Source organism: Helianthus annuus, chromosome 13 (genome assembly GCF_002127325.2).
Source record: "Helianthus annuus cultivar XRQ/B chromosome 13, HanXRQr2.0-SUNRISE, whole genome shotgun sequence".
In the NCBI taxonomy this organism is placed as follows: domain Eukaryota; kingdom Viridiplantae; phylum Streptophyta; class Magnoliopsida; order Asterales; family Asteraceae; genus Helianthus; species Helianthus annuus.
The window spans coordinates 76,362,037-76,383,836 of record NC_035445.2 but is presented as its reverse complement, the minus strand read 5'-3'; the positions used below and the strand labels follow the sequence as shown (position 1 = coordinate 76,383,836).

The window sequence follows — 21,800 nt, the reverse complement described above, 5'->3', positions numbered from 1 at the left end:
ATAAAGTTACATTTATTTCTAACCTAGTAATATACAATACTAATATCGAAATTTATATATTTTCACTAACCAGTCATAATATCTACATAAACTGTTAGTAAACATTCAACTAACTTTATTTAGATAACAGTACAGATGTAAAAAAAAAAAAAAGCACTTGGTAGAACAAATCACTCTCTTTTCTGCCTAGAATCTTGACGAGTGTGTTCTGACGTTTGGACAACTTCAACAGGAATAACCGGGATCGAGTCCCACCATCCTTGCAATCGCCGGTTTCCCATTTGATTTTTCTTGTTCCTTCCGTCTCCTGGTTTTAACGTCCTTGCGAATGTCGATAACACCAATGTCATGATGATGTATTTGAGAGGGATGACTAGTAATATTACCGCGCATGCAATCATCGCGGTGATCACTGCATCTGTGTGCTGCATGCATGGAGTCATCATATAAGTTCAAATAAAATTTCAGAACAACAGGGCCACAGTACTGATTCTCCAGCAAGTAATAAAGCCAAATTTATACTTGGGTGGGTGGCTCAGGGCCACAGTAATGATTTTCCAGCAAGTAATAAAGCCAAATTTATACTTGGGTGGCCCAAGGCAACAGTAATGATTCTCCAGCAAGTAATAAAGCCAAGCTTTTACTTGGGTGGCTTGTGAAGTTATTTTGGTATTATTTACGGTTGCTAGACGGGTCGTGTTCGCGGGTTCAACCCGATCTGAACCCGAAAATTTTAGACGAGACGAATCCGAACCTGAAAATCTATCATACATATGAACCTGAACACGACCTGGATATTCACGGGTTGACGTTCAACCCGATTTTCTTTATTTTTTAATTTTTTCCCCAAATTAATTTATTAAAATTAAAATTTACTAAAAAAAACATAAATGTATATAATACAATTACATTTAAATTATAAAATCTTATGTGAATTCTTTTTTTAAGTTATAATTACGTCATAAAGTATACGCCCAATTTAGTTTATGACATAAAACATATTGTGAAAAATATAATATAACGAGTTGAAGCCAACCCGCGCGTTGCGGGGGGTGGTTGATTATGAATGTTTTAGTATCGGTAAATGAGTTACGAAAATTCTTAAATTTGTGCAAACCTTTTTATTTTGCTTATCCCTAGCTTATAACATTTTACTTCAAAAGCGTGAAATGAGCATGATGATATATTTTGTAAGTATAATTTTTTATCATAGTTATCATTTACCGTTTAAATGGTGTTGGTGAAAATGGTGTTATCGGGCGTTGTGCTATGTACATTAAGTTAGAGTTTTTTCCTAAACTAGTGTTAGTAAAAAAAAAATATTTACCAAAATGGTGTTCCTTGAAAACTATTGACCAAAATGGTGTTTATTGTTTATTTTTTATTTGCTTTTCTTTTTAAACAACATATTAAACTTTTATAATATTTTTTTGAGTTAATTACATAGTTAGTCCCTGTGGTTTGCACAAAATAACATACTTAGGTACTAATAGTTTAAAATCACCTTCTAGGATATTAACTTTTCATTTTGTAACATTTGGAGGTATTAACTTCTAGGGTATTAACATAGTTAGTCCTTGTGGTTTGCACAAAATAACATATTTAGTTACTCTAATAGAATGTGATTTTAAGCCTACAAATAACGTTAATACCTTCAAACGTTACAAAATGAAAAGTTAATACCCTAGAATGTGATTCTAAACTATTAGTACCTAAGTATGTTACTCTGTGCAAACCACAGGGACTAACTACGTAATTAACTCTATTTTTTTAAATAAATCAAGTATCTATTTTTTTTATTCTTTAATGATTTATATTTTTTTTTTCAACCAATCCAATATTTTTTTTAGTTCTTTGATTTCTTCAATTTCTCCGATCAACTCTTTACATTTTTTTAGTAATACCTTTAAAAAAAACATATTAGCTTTCTTTTTTTCGCTATACAATTAAATCATTATCTATTTCTTTATTATTATATTACACTTATGTTTATAGTAAATTGATCCAGTAGCTATTTTTATTTATTTAACTTCTTTACTAAATAAGAATTGATCTTTTATTTATCTTCATCTTTAACAGTATTTTAAGATTAATCTAAGTTATTATTACTAATAATATTAAAATAAAACTTACTTAGATACTGGGCACTATAGTTCCCCAAGAACTTTTTAATAATGTTCAAATTTTGCCACATACTTTTGTTATTGATAATACCACAATCAACAATATTTAATATGCATATTTGTTTGTTGGGTTACGCACCAAATGACAGAATCGAATCATTTGGCTTTGTATTTTTGAGTTCATCTTTATTCTTTAATTTCTATTCCAAAAATTTGTAAAAGATATTTTAAGCTGCAATATGTAAACAAAATTTTAGTTGTGAATTGTAATAATCTCTCAAATGGTTTTTCGTTTCTTTGTTTTTTTATGAATTTTAGGTGGAGGCATCTTTGTTTGTATCAATGTTCCGAATTAAATTTTTAACGCACTTTCGTTTTTATTATATATGTGTTTACGAACGTAAACGAGTTATAAAAATATATTGGAGAAATCAAAGATTTATAAAAAAATTATTGGATTGATTGAAAAAATATAAATCATTAAAGAATAAAAAGAGATACTTGATTAATAAATACCAAATTAACAAAGAACACTCTTTTGGTAAATAGTTTTCAAGAAACATTATTTTGGTAAATATTTATTCCACCAACACTAGTTTGGAAAAAAACTCCATTAAATTATTAACATGTGTGTTTTAAATGTTGTAAAGAGAAAAGTTAGAAGCATGTGATTAAAAATAAACGGTGAGAAATATTTGTAAGAAGTGTTGGTTAGAAGCATGCGACTAAAAAAGGGTAAGAAATATTTGTAAGAAATGTTGGTAATCAGGGGCGGTTCTTAGAAGGCCACTGGCAGGGCCACAGCCCGGACAAGTTTTTCGGGCGTAGTGCTAATTTTCCGCATTTCGATCGAAATTTTTTATAGCCCGGGCTTTTTTTAGGGCCCGTGTCTTTCGGCTCTGGCACGTTCAACTGGCAAGATCCGCCACTGTTGGTAATGCTAATTGTAACGTATTAAATGTGTATATTAAAACTTAAATTATAATGAAATAGGTTGAATCTCTTTATATTTAAAATTTCTAAATCTTATAAATATTTCACCTAAATATGAACTATTTATTGTCACATTATTTTAGTGGAACAATAAATCAAATATATTTTTAATGGATGGCAATTTTATAAAGTTTTCTACTAAATGTATAGGGCCACAAACATTAAACAATGCCATTATTTAATTAAAATAATTTATATGGTCTCCTTTCTACTGCTATATATTTCACACACCAAATGTGGGTAAAATATATGGTATTTATACCCTTGCAATTGACGGTTATTTAACTGTTTTTTTATATTCCTAACTAACGGTCAAAACCGTTGCTAAACATTACGTTCTGAATCTGAACAATTTGACGTTTTCATTCCAATGACTCCTAATAAAAAAGAATTTATTGATTAATTCTAATTCTAACACTACTAATAATTTGAAAATAATGTAATGATGTACCCATCACACACAGTGGACGAAGCGATGCGATGGTTGGTGGGTAACCGTCATACACCATAAACGTAGTACTCTTGTCCGCTGTTGTAAAAGACGACGTTAATGTGAAACAACGGTTAAAAGAAAAGTTAACGAAAGGTTTTTGTATTGTCCGGTGTTGCAAATGATACTTGAACGGTGTGATTTGGGTGGACATGACGATCCAATAGCCGGTCGTGGCTTATTAGTTCAACACCCTATAAATTTTGAACGGAACACACTATTTGTTGAACGGGGTGTTTGAACTTTGAATGGACATGTCGGTTATATTACGGATGGTGACTGCATTTGCTTTTAATAATTCAACATCCATTTAAGTGCATGGCATCGGTGGTATAATATGTGGTTATTAATTTAAGGGTATTATTTAAAGGGTGTGATGTTAAGAGACAAAACTATTACGTTAGTCAATGGTGCCCTATGTTACTCTTTGTAGGGTTATATAATATAATATAAAAGGGGGGGGGGGGGGGGGTTCAACCTGAAACTGACCCGAACCTGTTTAGACTAAACCTAAATCCGCAATTTCATATTAGGTTCGTGTCGTGTTAGAAATTCACACCCCTGGTATTATGGTGGCCTTGGTGTAAGCTTTCTCCAACGACTTATAGAAAACCATGTACTAGGACATTTCTGGAATTAAAAAAACATTTTGAAAATAAAATACGAGATACCTTGGGAGCATTTGCAAGCCATATTGACCATATTTTGAGTAGCGAAACGTTGACATTGTGCACAATGTCGTATATAGTGTTCACTCCATGTTGTGCTGCCACTATACTATCCATTGTTGTTAGATCCGAAGGCGCAGAGGCAACGAACTTTGTTCGTTTACCTACTTCGTCTTTTTTTGCCTTTATCATCTTTGAAACCATCCACAGTAACAATCCCGCTATGGCCTGCCCGACCCACTCTCTGCAAACAAATTACCATTAAATTGCCACTACCAAAAACGATTAAGAGAAACTAGGCCTATAAATGAACCGAACGAACACGAACAAAGGCATGTTCATGTTTGTTCATTTAACTTTAACCGAATACGAACACGAACATGAACATATAATCGAACACATTTCTTTGTTCATGTTCGTTTATCAAAACAATGAGCATGTTCCTGTTCGTGTAGAACCTAAACGAACTGTTCATGAACGTAAACGACCATAAACAAACAAACTTAAACGAACATCACTAAACTACAATAAACAACGCAAATGAAGATAACTGACTAAACATAAATGAACATAAAGTAAAATTTTTATATAAATTAGTGATTAATTACGATATTTCATTGGAAAACCCATTTTTATTTTTATTACTAAAAATCCCAATTACCAATTATATCTCTTATACAAAAAGTAACATGCACCCCTTTGTTTAACACACACACACCTCTTTGATCAACACATACCCCTTTGTTTAACACACACCCCTTTGATTAACACATGCCCTTTTATTTAACACACATACTCCTTTGATTAACACATACCCTTTTGTTTAACACATATACTCCTTTATTTAAGACACATGCCCCTTCCTTTTAATTGATTGATCTTTTGTTTAACACACCCCTTCCTTCTGGTTGATATGACAAAGCTTTCGTCCCACAAAGAAAAACTTCATTCTAAACCATTACAATGTTTCACAAAGTGGTATACCACCATTCGGTATCTTATACATATATATAATATAAGACATGTATCTCTTTAAATTATCTTATTTTAGAACCCTCTCTTTCTGATATTATAATTGAAAGCATCGATGAACAAATCGGAAGTTCCCACAAGAATGGTAATTTCCTCCAAGAACCCCTCCCTCACTTGAATCTCATGTTTACAAACCTTCTGTTTGTTTGCATTTGTTTTCATTCACAACTTGATAATTGCATATTCTCTCTCTAATATCTATCAATTACATCATAATCCCCTGTTTTGCGATTCATTTTCTAACACAAATTCCGTAAAACAACGATACATATATATTTATTCATACCGATTTGTTTTATTGCCATCCGTTATTTTTTTTTTTTTTTTTTTTTGTGTTTACGTAGACATTGCATTGGTCTGTATTTACTTTTTTCATCGCTTGGATAGATTTTTCAGTTTTTCTAATTTAGATAATGTGTAACTTAATTTATGTCCATAATTATATTTCAAGACATTAAATTATTGTGGGTTTATCATCCTTTAATAACTTTGGGGTATTGCATAGGGATGAACTATTAATTTTTTGTTTTGTTTAAAGACATGTTGTTTCTCTTACATAAAAATAATATTCTTAAACTTTCTTCAAGAGATTCAAGCGTTCATTACTATTCTTTTTCCCATCTTATATAGTTAATAATAATAATAATAATTACATTAATAATAAACATCCCGCCGCAACGCGCGGGTTAATATCAACTCGTTAGTTACATTTTATAAGTAGTTAGAAAGTTCCTTTATGTTTAATATTTATATAAATAGGGGATGGATCATGAAAAAAACTAGTTTAAATGAGAAAACAAAAAAACTAACTAAAAAAGCCTAAAAAACATACCATTTTTTTTATTTTTTTTTATTAAAATTCGCTATATATAATATATAAAAAAAATTTTCAAAAAAAAAAAAAATTGTACTGCACATGTGCAATAATACGAAAAAGCCGAAACCAGATGTTCACGAACATAAATGGATGAACACGACGTATGTTCATGTTAAAAGTTGTGTTCATGTTCGTTCGTTTATTAAATAAACGAACATAAACGAACTTCCCGCCAAACAAGTTCATGAACGTTCGGTTCGTTTACAGGCCTAAGAGAAACCTTCTCTTGCATATAGACAACCAGAAATTTTCAGTCATATTACTATGATTTACAAATTACTTACTTGTAGACAACGATTAGCAAACTGCCAATCACCATAATGGTAGTTGCAGGTCTTTCCCATCCAATAATCTCTTGAAACCATGGCAATGCACGTTTAAATGGCTTCACAAGCTCCTGTACAACACAAACAAGGTAATTTAACTTCATCGAAGGAGGATAGTATTGTAAATTTCCTTAAAGATTAAGACGCATTAATTAATACATTATTTAATAAACTTCTAATTAAATGCATTTTCTTTACACAAGTTATTACTGATGCAGTTTTGCGTGCGATCAAATGTCTCAAGATCACTTCGTTAATCAAAGTCTCATAACAAACCGATAGGTTCAAGAACAACGTTCTTTTCTATTAAAATTCAATCAAAAACTACTAAAACATAAACCCTAGATCCTAATTTATAAGGAATGAAAAGAGATATACTAAGAAATTTAAATCCCCACAAAATAGGAAACTAAATAAAAAAAGATAAAAATTCAAATAATTAAAGATTAAAATGGTTTGGGTTCGTATCCATATGTTCCCGCATCATACTCCTCATCTTCGAAAAAACTCCTCTACCTTTAGGACTAAAGCCACCTGGATCATAAGGAACATCAACCCGCTTCCAATTTATTATTATCACGACCTGCCTAAAGAGTCCAACTTCACAATTTGTCTCGCCCGGCTTTGAACATGTACCACCTTGGATTGTTAAATCCATAGACACTTGAAGTAGATCTAACTGGTAAGAAGAGAATGTTGGTGTTGGGCTTTTTACCAATGGTTCATTTAGACCTTGGGCCAGGTTAGTTGCAAGTAAATGACCATTAGGAATTATTGAGCTTTTATACCTAGCTTTGAGATTATCACTATTTTGAACCAATCCAATGATTTGGTTTACAAAATTAGAATTATCATTATGATGAGCCGCAATTTCTGCAACCTCCTCTATCTCTTCAAATTGATTTTTAGATATCATCAAGTTAGCATCAAAATTATTATCTATAGCAACCGAATCTCCTCCATCAAATTTATAATCATTCCCAACTTCGTAGGAGATAACTTATGCAATCGCTAACATTCAAATTTATCACATGAACCTACAAGATTTTGGTGTTACCCAAAGATAACGCATGATCACTCTTAACCACCATCTCACAACCAACTGTCACCTTAGCACAACCGTCGACAACCGCATTTTTATTAAAAACATCAAACATACTTGAAGAAACCTCTGCAAACTCGTGATCAGTTTCTTTTATGACCTCGTAATCTTGAATAGCAATCCCACTAAAAACCTTTTGCACGAAAGCACATTCTTCCACATTGGGTTCAATCCCGTCTGTATCGAATTTCGGTGGGTTTTCCGCCAAACATTCCTGATAGGTCGGTTCGTAGAACCTGGGTGGGTGACAGCCAAACGGATGCTCCTCTCCGTCGCCACCTTCGTCCCAGACGATGGTGTTCGACTCGGTTTCCGTCTTGTGCATCTCCCGTTGCAACTCCAGATCTCGGACTCGTTGATGGAGCCGTCTGATCTCTTCAAGATCTCGGACTCGTTGTCGAAGCCGTTTGATCTCTTCAAGATCTCGGACTCGTTGTCGGAGTCTTTTGATCTTAATAATATCCTGTGGATCACGGTTTCCGATCTTGTTGCCTCGCGTGGCGAATCTACGATCACGGTTGAATCGATCTCCACGAGCACGTGAATCACCAATGTTCTTGTCGATGCCTCGGTCGGCGACTCTTCGAACAAGAAAACACTTGTCTTCACGTAGAGCCATTTGAAAACCAAAGCTCTGATACCACCTGATGCAGTTTCGCGTGCGATCAAATGGCTCAAGATCACTTCGTTAATCAAAGTCTCATAACGAACCGATAGATTCAAGAACAATGTTCTTTTCTATTAAAATTCAATCAAAAACTACTAAATCATAAACCCTAGATCCTAATTTATAAAGAATGAAAAGAGATATACTAGGAAATTTAAATCCCCACAAAATAGGAAACTAAATAAAAAAAGATAAAAATTCAAATAATTAAAGATTAAAATGGTTTGGGTTCGTATCCATATGCTCCCGCATCAATTACACTCATACAAATACAAAAAATACTAGAAATATAACTAGATCCCATAAGAAAAATATTATAATGGATAGAAAAATATTAATAATAATGGCATGCAGTAAATAATAACAACGTATGTTCGGATGTTTTTTTATAGCCATGAGAACCCTGCAGACTTTTTTTTTTTTCTCAAACTGGTTCGGGTTTTTTTAAGAAGGATTAGAACCGGTTTTGGCCAAATCGGATTGGGCTTGAAACAGGGTTTGGGCAAAAAATAAACCGAACCTCCTTGGACCGATTGGGGTTCGGGAAACTAAATCGTGTTTTGTTTTATTTTACTTTTGTAATATTTTAATTTGAGTTTTTTTTTTTTAATTTATTAGTGTTGTTTTTACTATTTCGACTACATTTCCATTAAAATTTCCTTCAAAATTGGTGTCCCCCGTTGCGAAGCACGAGGGGCCACTTCTATAAAAATTAATATGAATTGATGGTAAATGTTTGTGAAAAGATACACTACAAAAAATAATGCATGTGCTATTAAAAACATGACAATGAGTGAATTTTTGGGTATGTTTTCAAGCATTGTACCATCAATATAAGAGCGCTGTCACCAATCCCGTCTTCTTTCACTTCATCCGCAGCAGCTTTAGCGGTGTTGATTTCTTTAGCCTCCTCTCTAACTTGTTCAACAGCTGTCTCCAAAGACGAAATATTTTCCGGCTGGTTACTTACAATCTCCGACTGTTTGGGCCCCACTTCTGCGTCAACACACGGGATACAAGCCTGCGCAACGTTCAAGTTCCTTAACATCGAGCTAGCACTGCACGGGTTTCCACTTTTTACCGATTTTAAACTCTCAGCAAGCTCTTCTAACACGTTATTTCCTGTAGGCAACTCATCAAACAATGCAAAGATTAGGAAACTTTTGGGATTTGGTGGCGAGATTCTGAGCATTTCTCGGGCTGCGTGGAGTCTTATTATCCCTAATATGGTTCTTGCATGCATCTCCCATGCTTGTAGAGGAGAGTCAACCTTAAACTTCACTAAAAATTTGTGTAATAACATAATCTCGTTCACGAGAGCAAGCCAATGCTCTCGTCTTGTGGAGCTAGTCAATTCTGGGAACTCTATTAAAAAACCTTCCTCCCTGAAAGTTGTCCAAAAAAAAGAGTAAAATGACATTTTCGTCCCTGAGGCCTGAGCTTTGGCCTATTTTGCGACTTTCGTCCAAAGGTTTGTTTTTTCGCATCTGGATCCAAAAGGTTTAAAATCTTGTCATTTTCATCCGGCTCGTTAACTCCATCCATTTTTCTTCGTTAAGTCAAGAGTATTTCCATCTTTTTGTTAAGATAAAGGGCAATTAGGTCTTTTTCATGTTAAGATAAAGGGCAATTCGGTCTTTTTCAGGGGTATTCGATCTTTTTACATAAAGTGAAAAAGACCTAATTGCCCTTTAAGTTAAAAAAAAAAGACAAGAAATACCCCTGACTTAACGGAGAAAATGGATGGAGTTAACGAGACGGAAGAAAATGACAATATTTCAAACATTTTGGATCTGGATGCGGAAAAACAAACCTTTGGACGAAAGTCGTAAAGCTGGCCAAAACTCAGGGACGGAAATGGCATTTTACTCAAAAAAAAGGAAAAAAATTAAAGAAGTATACAAATATAATAAAATGTAAGAAATGCAGTATATTTATAAGGGCAAGGCCCATGAAGGTGGAGATGAAGTTTTTAGATAATTAAGCAAGAAGAAACAGCGATCAGCATACTAGATGTTTCTAGATAATTAAACTGAAATAGTACATGAAGTGGTAATTAATCTCACAGCTCAGCAGACTCATAAACAATGGCTTTGTCGAAAAGAGGAGCACCAAATGGGCCGGTGGCTATGGGCTTTATTGACTGTTCTATGTCCTTTGACAAGTCGAGTTTGACTGCATCTTCATATGACACTGACCCCGATGCCTCAAAGTAGAGCGCATAATTAGTTAATGTAAGCCTACCTACAAAATTCAGCTACATGAGAACATATAGTAACAATATCAGATCACTTCTCAAGATATTTTATTTATGTACAAGAACTAAAATTAATCAACAAAATCCAAATCTTAGAATTAAACAATTTAGAAGGGTTTATGCAGGACTTTCAACTTGTTTGACCCATATTCAAATCGACCCATCTGACTTGTACAAAACCGAAATCAACCATTCATAATAAATGACGTCACTTCTAAGAAGAATTAAAAGAGAATGGATATAAAAAAAAATTATACAAACCAGGCCAGCTCTGTTTCCCTATATGGCGGATAACTCTTTGTGAACTTGCAGTCCCCTCAACGTGCAGAATAAACTCGTCATCTGCCATGTCAACATTCTTTGGTGTTGCTTGCTTTTGCAAATGATGTACACATCTGATAACAACAGTCCACAAAAATGGAATATCAAATTGTAGATAACCTATCATGTCCATTTCAGTACATATGAGATGAATTACTTGTTCATTTCTTCAAGGAATTTGTCGTAAGCAGGGAAGTGAAGACGGTTTTCTGTAGATGCTGTTAGTGTCTCAAAAGTAAACCTTCCGTTTATGAAATCAGCCACCAACGGAACTAATGATCCCAACCACACAAATGCATTTTCTCCAACACTTGGCTTATCGTTAACCTACTAACACAGAATATAGGATTACAAAATATACCATTAAGCTACTGTAAAGGCATAAGAAATATAGTTAACTACAGTTCAAGCATAGATATTTTACTTAGTATTGTTAGAAAAATGAGATGTACAATGGCACAAACATAAAGTTGAATATGAAAACAAATATGTGATTTGTGAATGCAAGAAGGTGACTTACTAAAAGTGGCAGGATGTCTGAATAGAACAGGGGTGTTTCATCTTGATTGTTTGATGGAATCGAAGTTTTCTTTTCTTCTTTCTCCTTGGCCACAGATTCCTAGCCGTTAAGAGGAAAAAACAACGTTAAAAAGCTACTTTTTTAAGAACAAAAACGTATCGACAGATCTCAAAATCCACATGCAACATTGAAATACAGAGTCAATAGAGTCAACTTTTTTGTGTTATTTTCCTAGGTACCATGTTTTACCATTGGCAGAATTCACTTGCAGAAAAGTTAGATACTGACATTTCACTTTAATGTGATTCCACTTGCAGAAAGAAGAGATTACTCATTGAGATGGATAAACATACACACACACACACACTCATGGAAAATATGACCCAAACAAACATCCAAGAACAACTGCAAAACGGATAAAGAAGAACACATGTATATATCCACCACAGCCAAACTAGAGACTTTTTATGGATTTTGGTACAAGCTTACAATTTTCGCCCCGTTGGCGGTATTCGCATATAATGTATATATGTGTGGGCGCTCGGCGGGCAAAAGTGAAAGTGCACTAATTTTAACGTTATTTTACTAATTTCGTGAAAATAACGTTAAAAGAGGGGGATGGTTAATCATGCATCATGTGGCTGCATTGATAGACGAAAGACAAGGGAGTACATGCACTAATCGGCCTTTGTCTTAATCTAAGTAGCACTGGAACGGGTACGGGATCGGGGTACGGAGACGATACGGGAACGAGGAACGGCAAAACTCAAAATTCCAAGATACGGGTACGGCAATAAAAAATATAAAAAAATACTACATCTTCCAAAGGTAATTAATTATCAATAATCAAATCATTTTCAAATTCCGGTTCATCTAGTGAGAGATCGGCAATCGATAGAGAATTAGAGATGATGAGACTTGAGAGTTTAGAGATTAGAGAACCCGAATATGATAGGTCTATTTATTTAATGGCCGGTTGTGGAATTTGAAAGGGTAAAAACCCTAAAAATAAATGGAAACGGGCTGGATACTTCTACCAGATACATCTCCGACATTGGAAACGTTTAGGAAACGTCCCCGACGAGTACCTATGGTGTTTCCGTCCCCGACAAGTACCCGAGACGGGTACGACCACATAAATGGAGTCCCCGTGCTACATAGGTCTTAATTGTTGAGTGTTATGTGCCTTATGTCCAAGGCTTGATGCAAAACTACTATCGAGCCGGGGGTCTCACTGGAAGCAGCCTCTCTATTCCTAACGGGTAGAGGTAAGGCTGTCTACATCTTACCCTCCTCAGACCCTACCTTAGCTTTGCTATTGGTGGGATTTATTGAGTATGATGATGATGATGATGGTACAAGCTTACAATTCCAGTTGTTTATATAACAGTTGGATTGGGGTTAAATACTTGTTCCCTAAGTTGCACAACTGACCTAAACTGTGGGACCCCAAACCGTGGTGTTGCATCATTAGACTCCTGTCGGCCTAATGTCTTCCTGGTAACCATCATCCTTCATAACAAAACGCATACTACGATGCATGGGTCAGTGGGCAAAAAAAGTGTTCAAAAGTACTAAATATGTACAGAACACTAATTTATTATCTCACATTCATTGTATTATATTGTTGAAAATAGTTAGTTGTTCCCTAACCCAATGTCCCTTCTGTTTCACAGTCCCGATAATGAAAAAATGCTAAGGAGAACACCAAGTACCAAGTACTATGTTAACCAAATCCATTGCTACCACAACCTTCTTCGCAGATTCGTGTTGAGATTATTGTACAACACACGATAATTCCTTTGTAGAATTCCTTCAATCTAAACTCTATCTTAGTGGTTTAATCTAGCATATTCACACATGTTACATAACCGTAACGGTCGTACATTGGTGATTTGGTTCACTCAACCGGCTTAAACCTAACCAAACATTTCACGTCAAATCGTCCACTTAGACATCCATATCTAGTTCACCTTCCTCTTATAACAACAACAAATATGTAATCAACTGTTAATCTCTTTCAGAATTCAGTTTTAGCCCTAAAAATCTATGTTCAATTTGCATACTCCTAATATAACATTCAGTTTCTACATACTACACAGCATAAACAACAAACAATCAGTTTCTACCTTATGAGATTGTTCATCGGCTGACGTAGGCGACTCCCAAGCGAGCATCATATCAAACGTCAACTTACTGAACGATCCTTCTCGAATCGTTTGTTCAACATCCTTACATATTTCATACAGAGTTTTCGACGAACAATACTCCACTAATTTCTTCGAATACTCTCCGTTCTCACCTTTCCAACCGCTTTCAAATTCCTTCACCAATCCGCTTACAGACGTGTCTAATCTCCTGCAAATTAAAATTAAAATAAAATTCAAAACGATTGACGATTAATCAATCGAAATCGATACAGAAACAGGAAACAGGATCGATTAGGTACGTACAGTGCGCATCGTTGAAGAACGTCGTCGGCGATTGAAGAGAGATGCGTTGTTGGCGCCATTTGATGATTCGGTTATTGGATTTTAGGTTTAGATACATACATACATATAGATTGTATGTATTATGGATCCGTTTCGGTATTTTTGAAACGGCAGTTTGCTGTGAATGAAGAGTGATTCGTCATGTTAAGATTGGTGACACGTGGTGAACATGCATGATTTCTAGCGCTCCATCATCAGCCTTTTTATATTGCTTTAAGGGTGAACGGAGTAGGGCGGTAACCCACTCGGTACCGAACCTCCCTCCACCGCCAACCTTTTTACCGAGCACATGTTACCGAAATGGGGGGCGAAATCGGTGAGTGGTCACCAAGTTGGTGAGAGGGAGGGAAGGGGAGAGAGAGATGGGTGTATGGTGGAGTCCATTTCTTCTAAACTAATCACACATTTTTTTCTTTTCTTTTAAATAGTTTACCTAAATCCCATTAGGTAAACCACCGCCAACGTTTTTGAGCATTAGGTAAACAAATTAGGTGACTTGACATGGCGCTATGTGATTGGGTGAATTGGGAGTTTACCTATTTGGAATAGGTAACCACTCCCCTCACCCTAAAACCTCAATCAGACTCCGATTAGTCGCGGATTAATCACTAATCGATCGATTAATAATTGATTAATCGATATGCGGTTAATAGCAGTCCTATTCTGGGCTAAATTTTGGCTAGATCCTAACCAAAATTCGACTAAACCTTATAAATTCTTGCAAATAACTTACAACACTAGTTTATATAGGTGATATAAGAATTTTAAGAATTTCGATGGATGGTGTATATGTTTGACTTTTGTTCTTGACACTATCTATGTTTGGAAATCTTGATATTTCTAGGGTTGTGTAACGGTTTAGAATCGAACTGGACCGAAGTAGGATCGAATCGAAACCGTTTAATGTTAAATATAAGAATCGAAGCCGATTTATATTCTAACGGTTCCAATTCAGTTCGGAACCGGGATAAACGATTCTCGTCGAAATCAGTTGTCAACTAAATCCTAAAACTAATAACAAAATAAAAACAAATAAAAGAATCAAAACCTTTAAAACATATAACTAAGAGTTGCAACATCCAAGGTTCAAACCAATGAAAGTAAAGAATAAAATGTTTCAAACCATGAAACGAAAGTATACAATGTAAAAAACAAAAGTTAACTAAAAAATTTTTAGTTAACCATTATAAAAACTTCATTCAAACATTATGTAAAACTATTTTTATATTCTTTAATCTTAGAAACATTTTTCTAAATATAATATTTAAAGTTTTAATAAATTAATAGGGTTTTTGAATATATTATTTAAAGTTTAAACTTAAAGCGGTTCTAGCGGTTCTTTAAACGGACCCTTCAGTTATAACCGAATCGACCTGGAAACTGTTTTCTCCCAAATTTAAGAACCGGACTCCAAATACAACAATACGGTTCGTATTTAGCGGTTCCAGTTTGCTTCCCCAGTTCTGACGGTTTGAACCGTAAATTGCTCAGCCCTAGGCATTTCTGTATAATCAGTTTTGGGGAAGAGGAGTCCGTGAGTAATGAGCAGATTTTACAGGTTGTTTGTACGTGATTCAAATCCGAGTTCATTTTTGTTACAAGGTAAATCTGGTTAGTAAGTGATTAACATTTGAATGTATGACATTCACATAAATTTAATATATTTTTATAAAACGTTTATGCAAACTAAAAAGCAAGTGATCTTATAAGAATATAGTTTGATGCAGTTTTTCTTCACTTGTGCACTGGAATGTTTTTACGAACGAGCGTCGAATGTAAAAATCTCTTTTTCTTCAATTGTGCACGGAATGTTTTTACGTACGAGCGTCGAATGTAAAAACTTTTTTTTTTTTGCGTACGATGGAGAAGGTAAGTACTTTGTTTTACATATGGCAAAAAATGTTTTCGCGTTTGCGAATTTTAGTTTCTACATACATTATCGAATGTAAAAAATTGTGCACGGTGTCGAATGTAAATGCTTTTTTTACATATGGTAAATTTATGTTTTTTACGCCCTTCATCGCCGGCCTGAGCTCCTCTAAATGTCATGCGTAAATCTATTTCTACACACGTTTGTAAAAAATATTTATTTTACATATGCTTGTAAAATGCTTTTACGTACGGGTGTCGAATGTAAAATTTTTTTTGCGTTCGGTGAAGAATGTAAACGCTTTGTTTTACATCCGGTAAAAATTGTTTTCACGTTTGTAAGTTTTTAGTTTTTACATACGTTTGTTAATTTTTAGTTTTTACATACGTTTGTAAATTTTTAGTTTTTACATACATTTGTAAATTCATGTTGGTAACTTTTTAATTTTTATATACGTTTGAAAAACGTTTTTATGTATGATGTCGAATGTAAAAAAAATTTGTGCACGGTGTTAAATGTAAACGGTTTTTTTACATACGGTAAAAAAATGTTTTTTTACATACGGTAAAAAATGTTTTTTAGGGCCCTGATCACCGGCCCGATCTCCTCTAAACGTCACACGTAAATCTATTTTTACATATTTTTGTAGAAAATGTTTATTTTACGTACGTTTGTAAAATGTTTTTACGTACGGTGGAGAATGTAAACACTTTGCTTTACATATGGTAAAAAAAAATGTTTTCACGTTTGTCAAATATAAACACTCTGTTTTTTTTTTCTTTGATTTTCGCAGGTGTTGGGACTTTTATGTTCAAAAGACAAGGATAACGAATACGAAATGAAGGCGAGTCGGGTTTATTTATTTTTTGGGGACATCTTTTGGTGATTTACGTCAATGTAAATTTGTAGATCCCCACATGTCATAAAACAAATCAAATATCAGCCATACACCCTATCTAGAGGATGTGATTAGTTCCTTTGATTCTTTTAACTAAACTCATTTTACTTAATCCCTATATATTCTATTATTATACATAAAAGTAAAAAAAAAATTGAGATGAAAACAACAAGTATATAAAAAAGAATATTCTCTTTATTTTTTTATAGTCTCCTTAAAGAAATACCAAATGGGTCCAAAAATAAGTGGATGCATGGACATAGTCAAGCAACCACAAAGAAAGATACATATAGACTGTCTTGTACTTGTTAGAGTTGCAAATGGAGCAAATCCCACATGACAAGCCTTCCAAAAATGGTTGGTACATGTGTGTCTTTACCATACTTGCCCAATTACAATAAAACTAGTTGCATTTTGTATGTCACATCGGAAATAATATTAATCATTTCATATACTTATGATCGTGATCGTGAGAGAGAAGGGCAACTACCAAGTCACAACTCACAACCAAAATATCATATATGACTTTTGGTGTTATCAACGAGCCATGCTAACATCTACCTTGTAGCTATAAGCTGATTATGGAAATAGGATATTTAGAAAGTGACCCGGTTTAATAATTAACATCCATAGGAAAATCCTGAATTTAGGGGTGTTGCGGTTTGGTTTTAAGGAAAACTATGAGCCGAATCACTAACACTACGGTTTTGAAAAATGAAAAACAAATATGTCGGATTGGGTGAGTTGGCCGGACTGACTGGTTGTAGTGGTTAGACAAATTGACAAGTCGGTTATAACAGTCTGTTGGGCGGTTTTTTTTTTTTTTTTTCATTTTTTATTTCGAAATCGTTAGCTTGTACGATATTTGTTAAGATGATAAAAGATAGTTTCCGAATATAATGCGTTATTACATAATCAAAAACTAAAATTATTAAATACTTAAATGGCTAAATGATCGGTTTGGTTTACACGTTCAATTCCAAGTTCAAAACTGCCGATCAAACCCTTAAACCACCAAAACCGAACTGCATAGATCTCAAACCGACTCAAACGTTTTGTTTTGGACGGTTTCAATGGTTTATGAACGCCCTTGCCTAGCTTATTAGAAAATCGTATGTTGCTATATCAGTTTGGTTAGACTATCGTCCAATCAGGTCGCGCGGTGAATATGATTTTGTTTATAACGTTATCCATACGTTTTTTAAACATATGTCAAATGAAGTTGGGCTCAGACTTGATATCCAACATTGTAGCTTACCCATTGTAGAGGTGCGCAAAAAAAACCATACCCGGAACTAGGGGTGAGCAAGTTTAGGTCCAAACCGAAAATGACCGAGAACCGAACCGAAAATATACCCAACCCGACCAGAACTCAAGTACCTAGGTATTTAGATCGGTTCCAATTTTTCATATAAAATCGGGTCGGGTCGGTTCTCGGTTCTTTTCATGGTGAAACCCGACTTGGACCTATGGACTGGAACCGACCCTATATTTAGGGTAGTGAATCGGTTCTGTATTTTATGTTTGATCGGTTCTCGGGTCGGGTCGGGTAATGGTCGGGTAGGGTCGGGTTTTGCCTTTTGCTCACCCCTACCCGGAACCGGACCCAGTAAAAAAACGGGTATTCTATACCCGAAACCGAAACCTACCCTACCCGTAGGGTATAGATAGGGTATGCATTTTGATCTCAATACCTGAAACCGAAACCGAAACCGAAACTAATCATACCTGATTAATACCCGAAACCGGATAAGAACCGGAACCGATTATACCTTGCTATTCCCGATACATGATTCTTCTGATACTATCGTTTAAATTTATGTTAGGGCATTTATTTTAAATTTTTTTACATTATACAATTCATATTTAATAACAACAATAAACAAAAAAGACGAGAAAATAGGATAATAAAAACGCAATAGAGTATTAAAAAACGTGAAAATATGGTACTAAAAAACTCGGAAATAGGATATAAAACCCCAGAAAATAAGGTATTTTAATACCCGGTTTCCTAAGACCCGGAACCGAGCACATAGGGTACGGATTTTTGGTCAAATAATCGATTCCATAACCAAAACTGGTTATTAAAAATACCCGGTTTGTGCACCTCTAACCTATTGTGCATCTTTGAAGTTATACAAATTTGGACGCATAATAGAACAAGTCAACATTGTTCTTAACACCAGAATATGACTTTACATTGTAATAGCCGGCATTCATTATACTTCTTATACAATAATCTAATCTTTTTCTTCAACTTCCAAAACCAACTTTCAGAACAAAGGATCCATGGACCGGTTGATAACTTTAGAGCCATCTAATGTGGTTGCAATACGGGTCGAACCCAGTGAAAAGTGTTACGGTAAGCTCACTTTGCGAAACGTTATGTACACCATGCCGGTCGCTTTTCAGCTCAAGCCGGTTAACAAGGTCGCGTACATGGTTCGACCACAAACCGGGATCATTCCTCCGTTGACAACGGTCACCGTTGAAATTGCTTATGATCTCCCGCCAAATTCAAACCTCCCGGAATCATACCCGTATTGTGGTGACTCGTTTTTGTTACATAGTGTGGTGGTTCCGGATGCAGCGGTTAAGACCACTTCCATGAATGGTTCGGTCCCGAGTGATTGGTTTACCACAAGAAAGAAACAGGTGTTTGTTGATAGTGGCATCAAGGTCATATTTGTTGGCTCGGTTGTTCTCGCTAAGCTCGTCACCGATGGTTCGATTGATGAAATAAGGGATGTATTGGAGAAAAGTGATCCGACGTGGAAGGCGGTTGACTCTATGGACTCCGAAGGTCGAACTTTACTTCATTTAGCCGTTAGTCATGGTCGAGCCGATCTAGTTCAAGTGTTACTCGAGTACAAGCCAGATGTAGATGCCCGGTCAACTCGTACAAGAATAGGGACAACTCCACTTGAGGCTGCAGTCGCGTCGGGTGAAAGCTTGATTGTAGAGCTCCTACTAGCTAACCAGGCGACCATAGACCGATTAGACCCGTCTACGTGGGGTCCGATTCATTTAGCGGCGGGTGGGGGTCATGTTGACATTTTGAGACTACTTTTAGTCAAAGGAGTCGATGTGGATGCGGTTACGAAAGACGGGAACACCGCCTTACACCTAGCCGTGGAGGAACGAAGGCGGGACTGTGCTCGTATGTTATTAAACTGCGGTGCACGCTTCGACATCTGTAATTCTAGTGCGGGCGAGACACCGTTACATATAGCTGCAGCACTTGGTGATGAAAGCATGGTTAAGCTTCTAATTCAAAAGGGTGCTAACAAAAACATACAAAACCGAGATAGGAAAACCGCGTATGATGTTGCGTTCGAGCATGGACACACACGGCTATACGAGGTGCTCGGTTTAGCTGATAACTTGTGTGTAGCTACAAGAAAAGGGGATATTAGAGCCATTAAAAAGCTTCTTGAAGGTGGAGTCACCGTCAACGGGCAGGACCAGCATGGATGGACTGTTTTACACCGGGCCTCGTTCAAGGGTCGGGCTGAAATAGTCCAGATTCTGATCAAGAAAGGGGTTGATATCGATGCACGCGATGAAGACGGGTACACTGCTCTACATTGTGCAGTGGAATCAGGACACGCGGATGTGATCGAATTATTAGTTAAAAAAGGTGCTGATGTTGATGCAAGAACTAACAAGGGTGCCACTGCTATGCAAATAGCAAAGTCACTGAATTATACAGGTATTACTAGAGTTCTCGTAGATTCGAGTAAAACTACTGGAAGTAGATATGGCAATGAGACGGGCTCGATGAAGAAGAGGACGACTCGGGGTCTAGCGATTCGTGGTAGTTTTGACCAATCGGCTGCACCATTGACGGTGAACTAATTGGTCAGATCCATTCTTTCTGATGATTAATGAGCTTTTTATTTTCTTGCACAAAGAACTAATGATAAGTTCATGAAACTGTTTATTCTTGTATTACTCTCAAAACATATATACTGTTATTTTGTAAGATTTTTAACATACCAAAAAATGTAGCATTTTAAGCCTATTTTCTACATTAAACTCATTTGAATGAATGTTGCTTTTGTATACAAGTCTTGTAGAATGTGAGGATAAGTTTCTATCTAAAAGCCCTAAATTCTATTATATCAATTTGCACCTAGAAAAACATACTTAGCACAGCTAAATCTCTGACACTTTAGGGAGTAAATTCTATTATATCAATTTGCACCTAGAAAAACATACTTAGCACAGCTAAATCTCTGACACTTTAGGCAAATCCCACATCGTTTTGTTCTCTTTTGTCCAGAAAAGATACCGGAGCGTAAGCAATGCCCAGTCTTAAAAATCACAACGCGTTTTGAGTGCAATAGATGTGGATGAGAGGAGAACTCCACAATTAACTGAGCTCGAGTGGGAGTGGGAGTAGTACTAGGATAGGTGACCAGGAAGTTTGCACTCGTTAACCAAAAGCAAATACGTGAGCTCCTTGCGGGCAAGTGGACAATATTGGTGTCACTAGAGGCCGAATGTCACAAAACCAAAGCGTCAAACATTATAATGTACATTGTTATGAGTTTAGGTAGTTCGAATGAATTAACAACCTGAAGAATGTTGTTCGAGATTCATAGCCCAAATGGAGTGATCATCAAACTCAAAGTTGATACAGGTTAATGTAGGGATGAGATCGTATTGGTAGTGTACCGATCTGCATAGCACCGACACCGAAATTTAGCTAAAACCAAAACCATACAGTCATAGCGGGTTTGTTAGGTCGGTACAGGCATACTGGTATAGTACAGTACTTTTAAAAGTCCCAAATCAATATAGTACAGTACAGGTATAGTACCAATGCCAAAATTGAACTAAGACCAGTGGGTATGGGGAGGATAGTCTCTTTGGAGACAATCCGCCATGTAGACGCCACGTAATCACGGGAGGAGGATAGTCCCTTTGGGGACTACCCAAGGGTGTGGGGACTAGCCAAGACTACCCCACCAATAATAATGTATTAATATATATATAAAGTATGAGAGAAAAGTCAATGGGGGCCCACCAACTTTGCCCCGTCTTCACCGTCGGAAATCCGACGTCTTTGCCGCGACGGGCCCCTAGGGGGCGGTGTTGGACGGTCCTAATGGGTGGGGACGGGCCTTTAACGCAGCCCATACCCATTGGTCTAAACTTG

The 21,800-nt window shown here is 35.8% G+C and overlaps 2 protein-coding genes across 2 annotated transcripts; one reads left to right on the top strand and one right to left on the bottom strand.

Annotated features, from left to right (window-relative positions):
- Positions 1–98: 98 nt before the first annotated feature.
- On the bottom strand, positions 99–14,945 carry LOC110898247. The gene is made up of 10 exons (XM_022145006.2): positions 13,830–14,945; positions 13,506–13,734; positions 11,377–11,475; positions 11,014–11,183; positions 10,797–10,930; positions 10,345–10,522; positions 9,105–9,663; positions 6,468–6,580; positions 4,278–4,518; positions 99–425 (listed from the first exon to the last, which is right to left on the bottom strand). The coding sequence occupies exons 1-10, from the start codon at positions 13,886–13,888 to the stop codon at positions 171–173; spliced, it is 2,037 nt and encodes a 678-aa protein (XP_022000698.1). The 5' UTR covers positions 13,889–14,945; the 3' UTR covers positions 99–170.
- A 2,508-nt stretch (positions 14,946–17,453) lies between these two features.
- LOC110898248 (protein VAPYRIN) lies at positions 17,454–20,971 on the top strand. The gene has a single exon (XM_022145007.2). It carries the CDS (start codon positions 18,926–18,928, stop codon positions 20,492–20,494), a length of 1,569 nt encoding a protein of 522 aa, XP_022000699.1. The 5' UTR covers positions 17,454–18,925; the 3' UTR covers positions 20,495–20,971.
- The last annotated feature ends 829 nt before the right edge of the window (positions 20,972–21,800 follow it).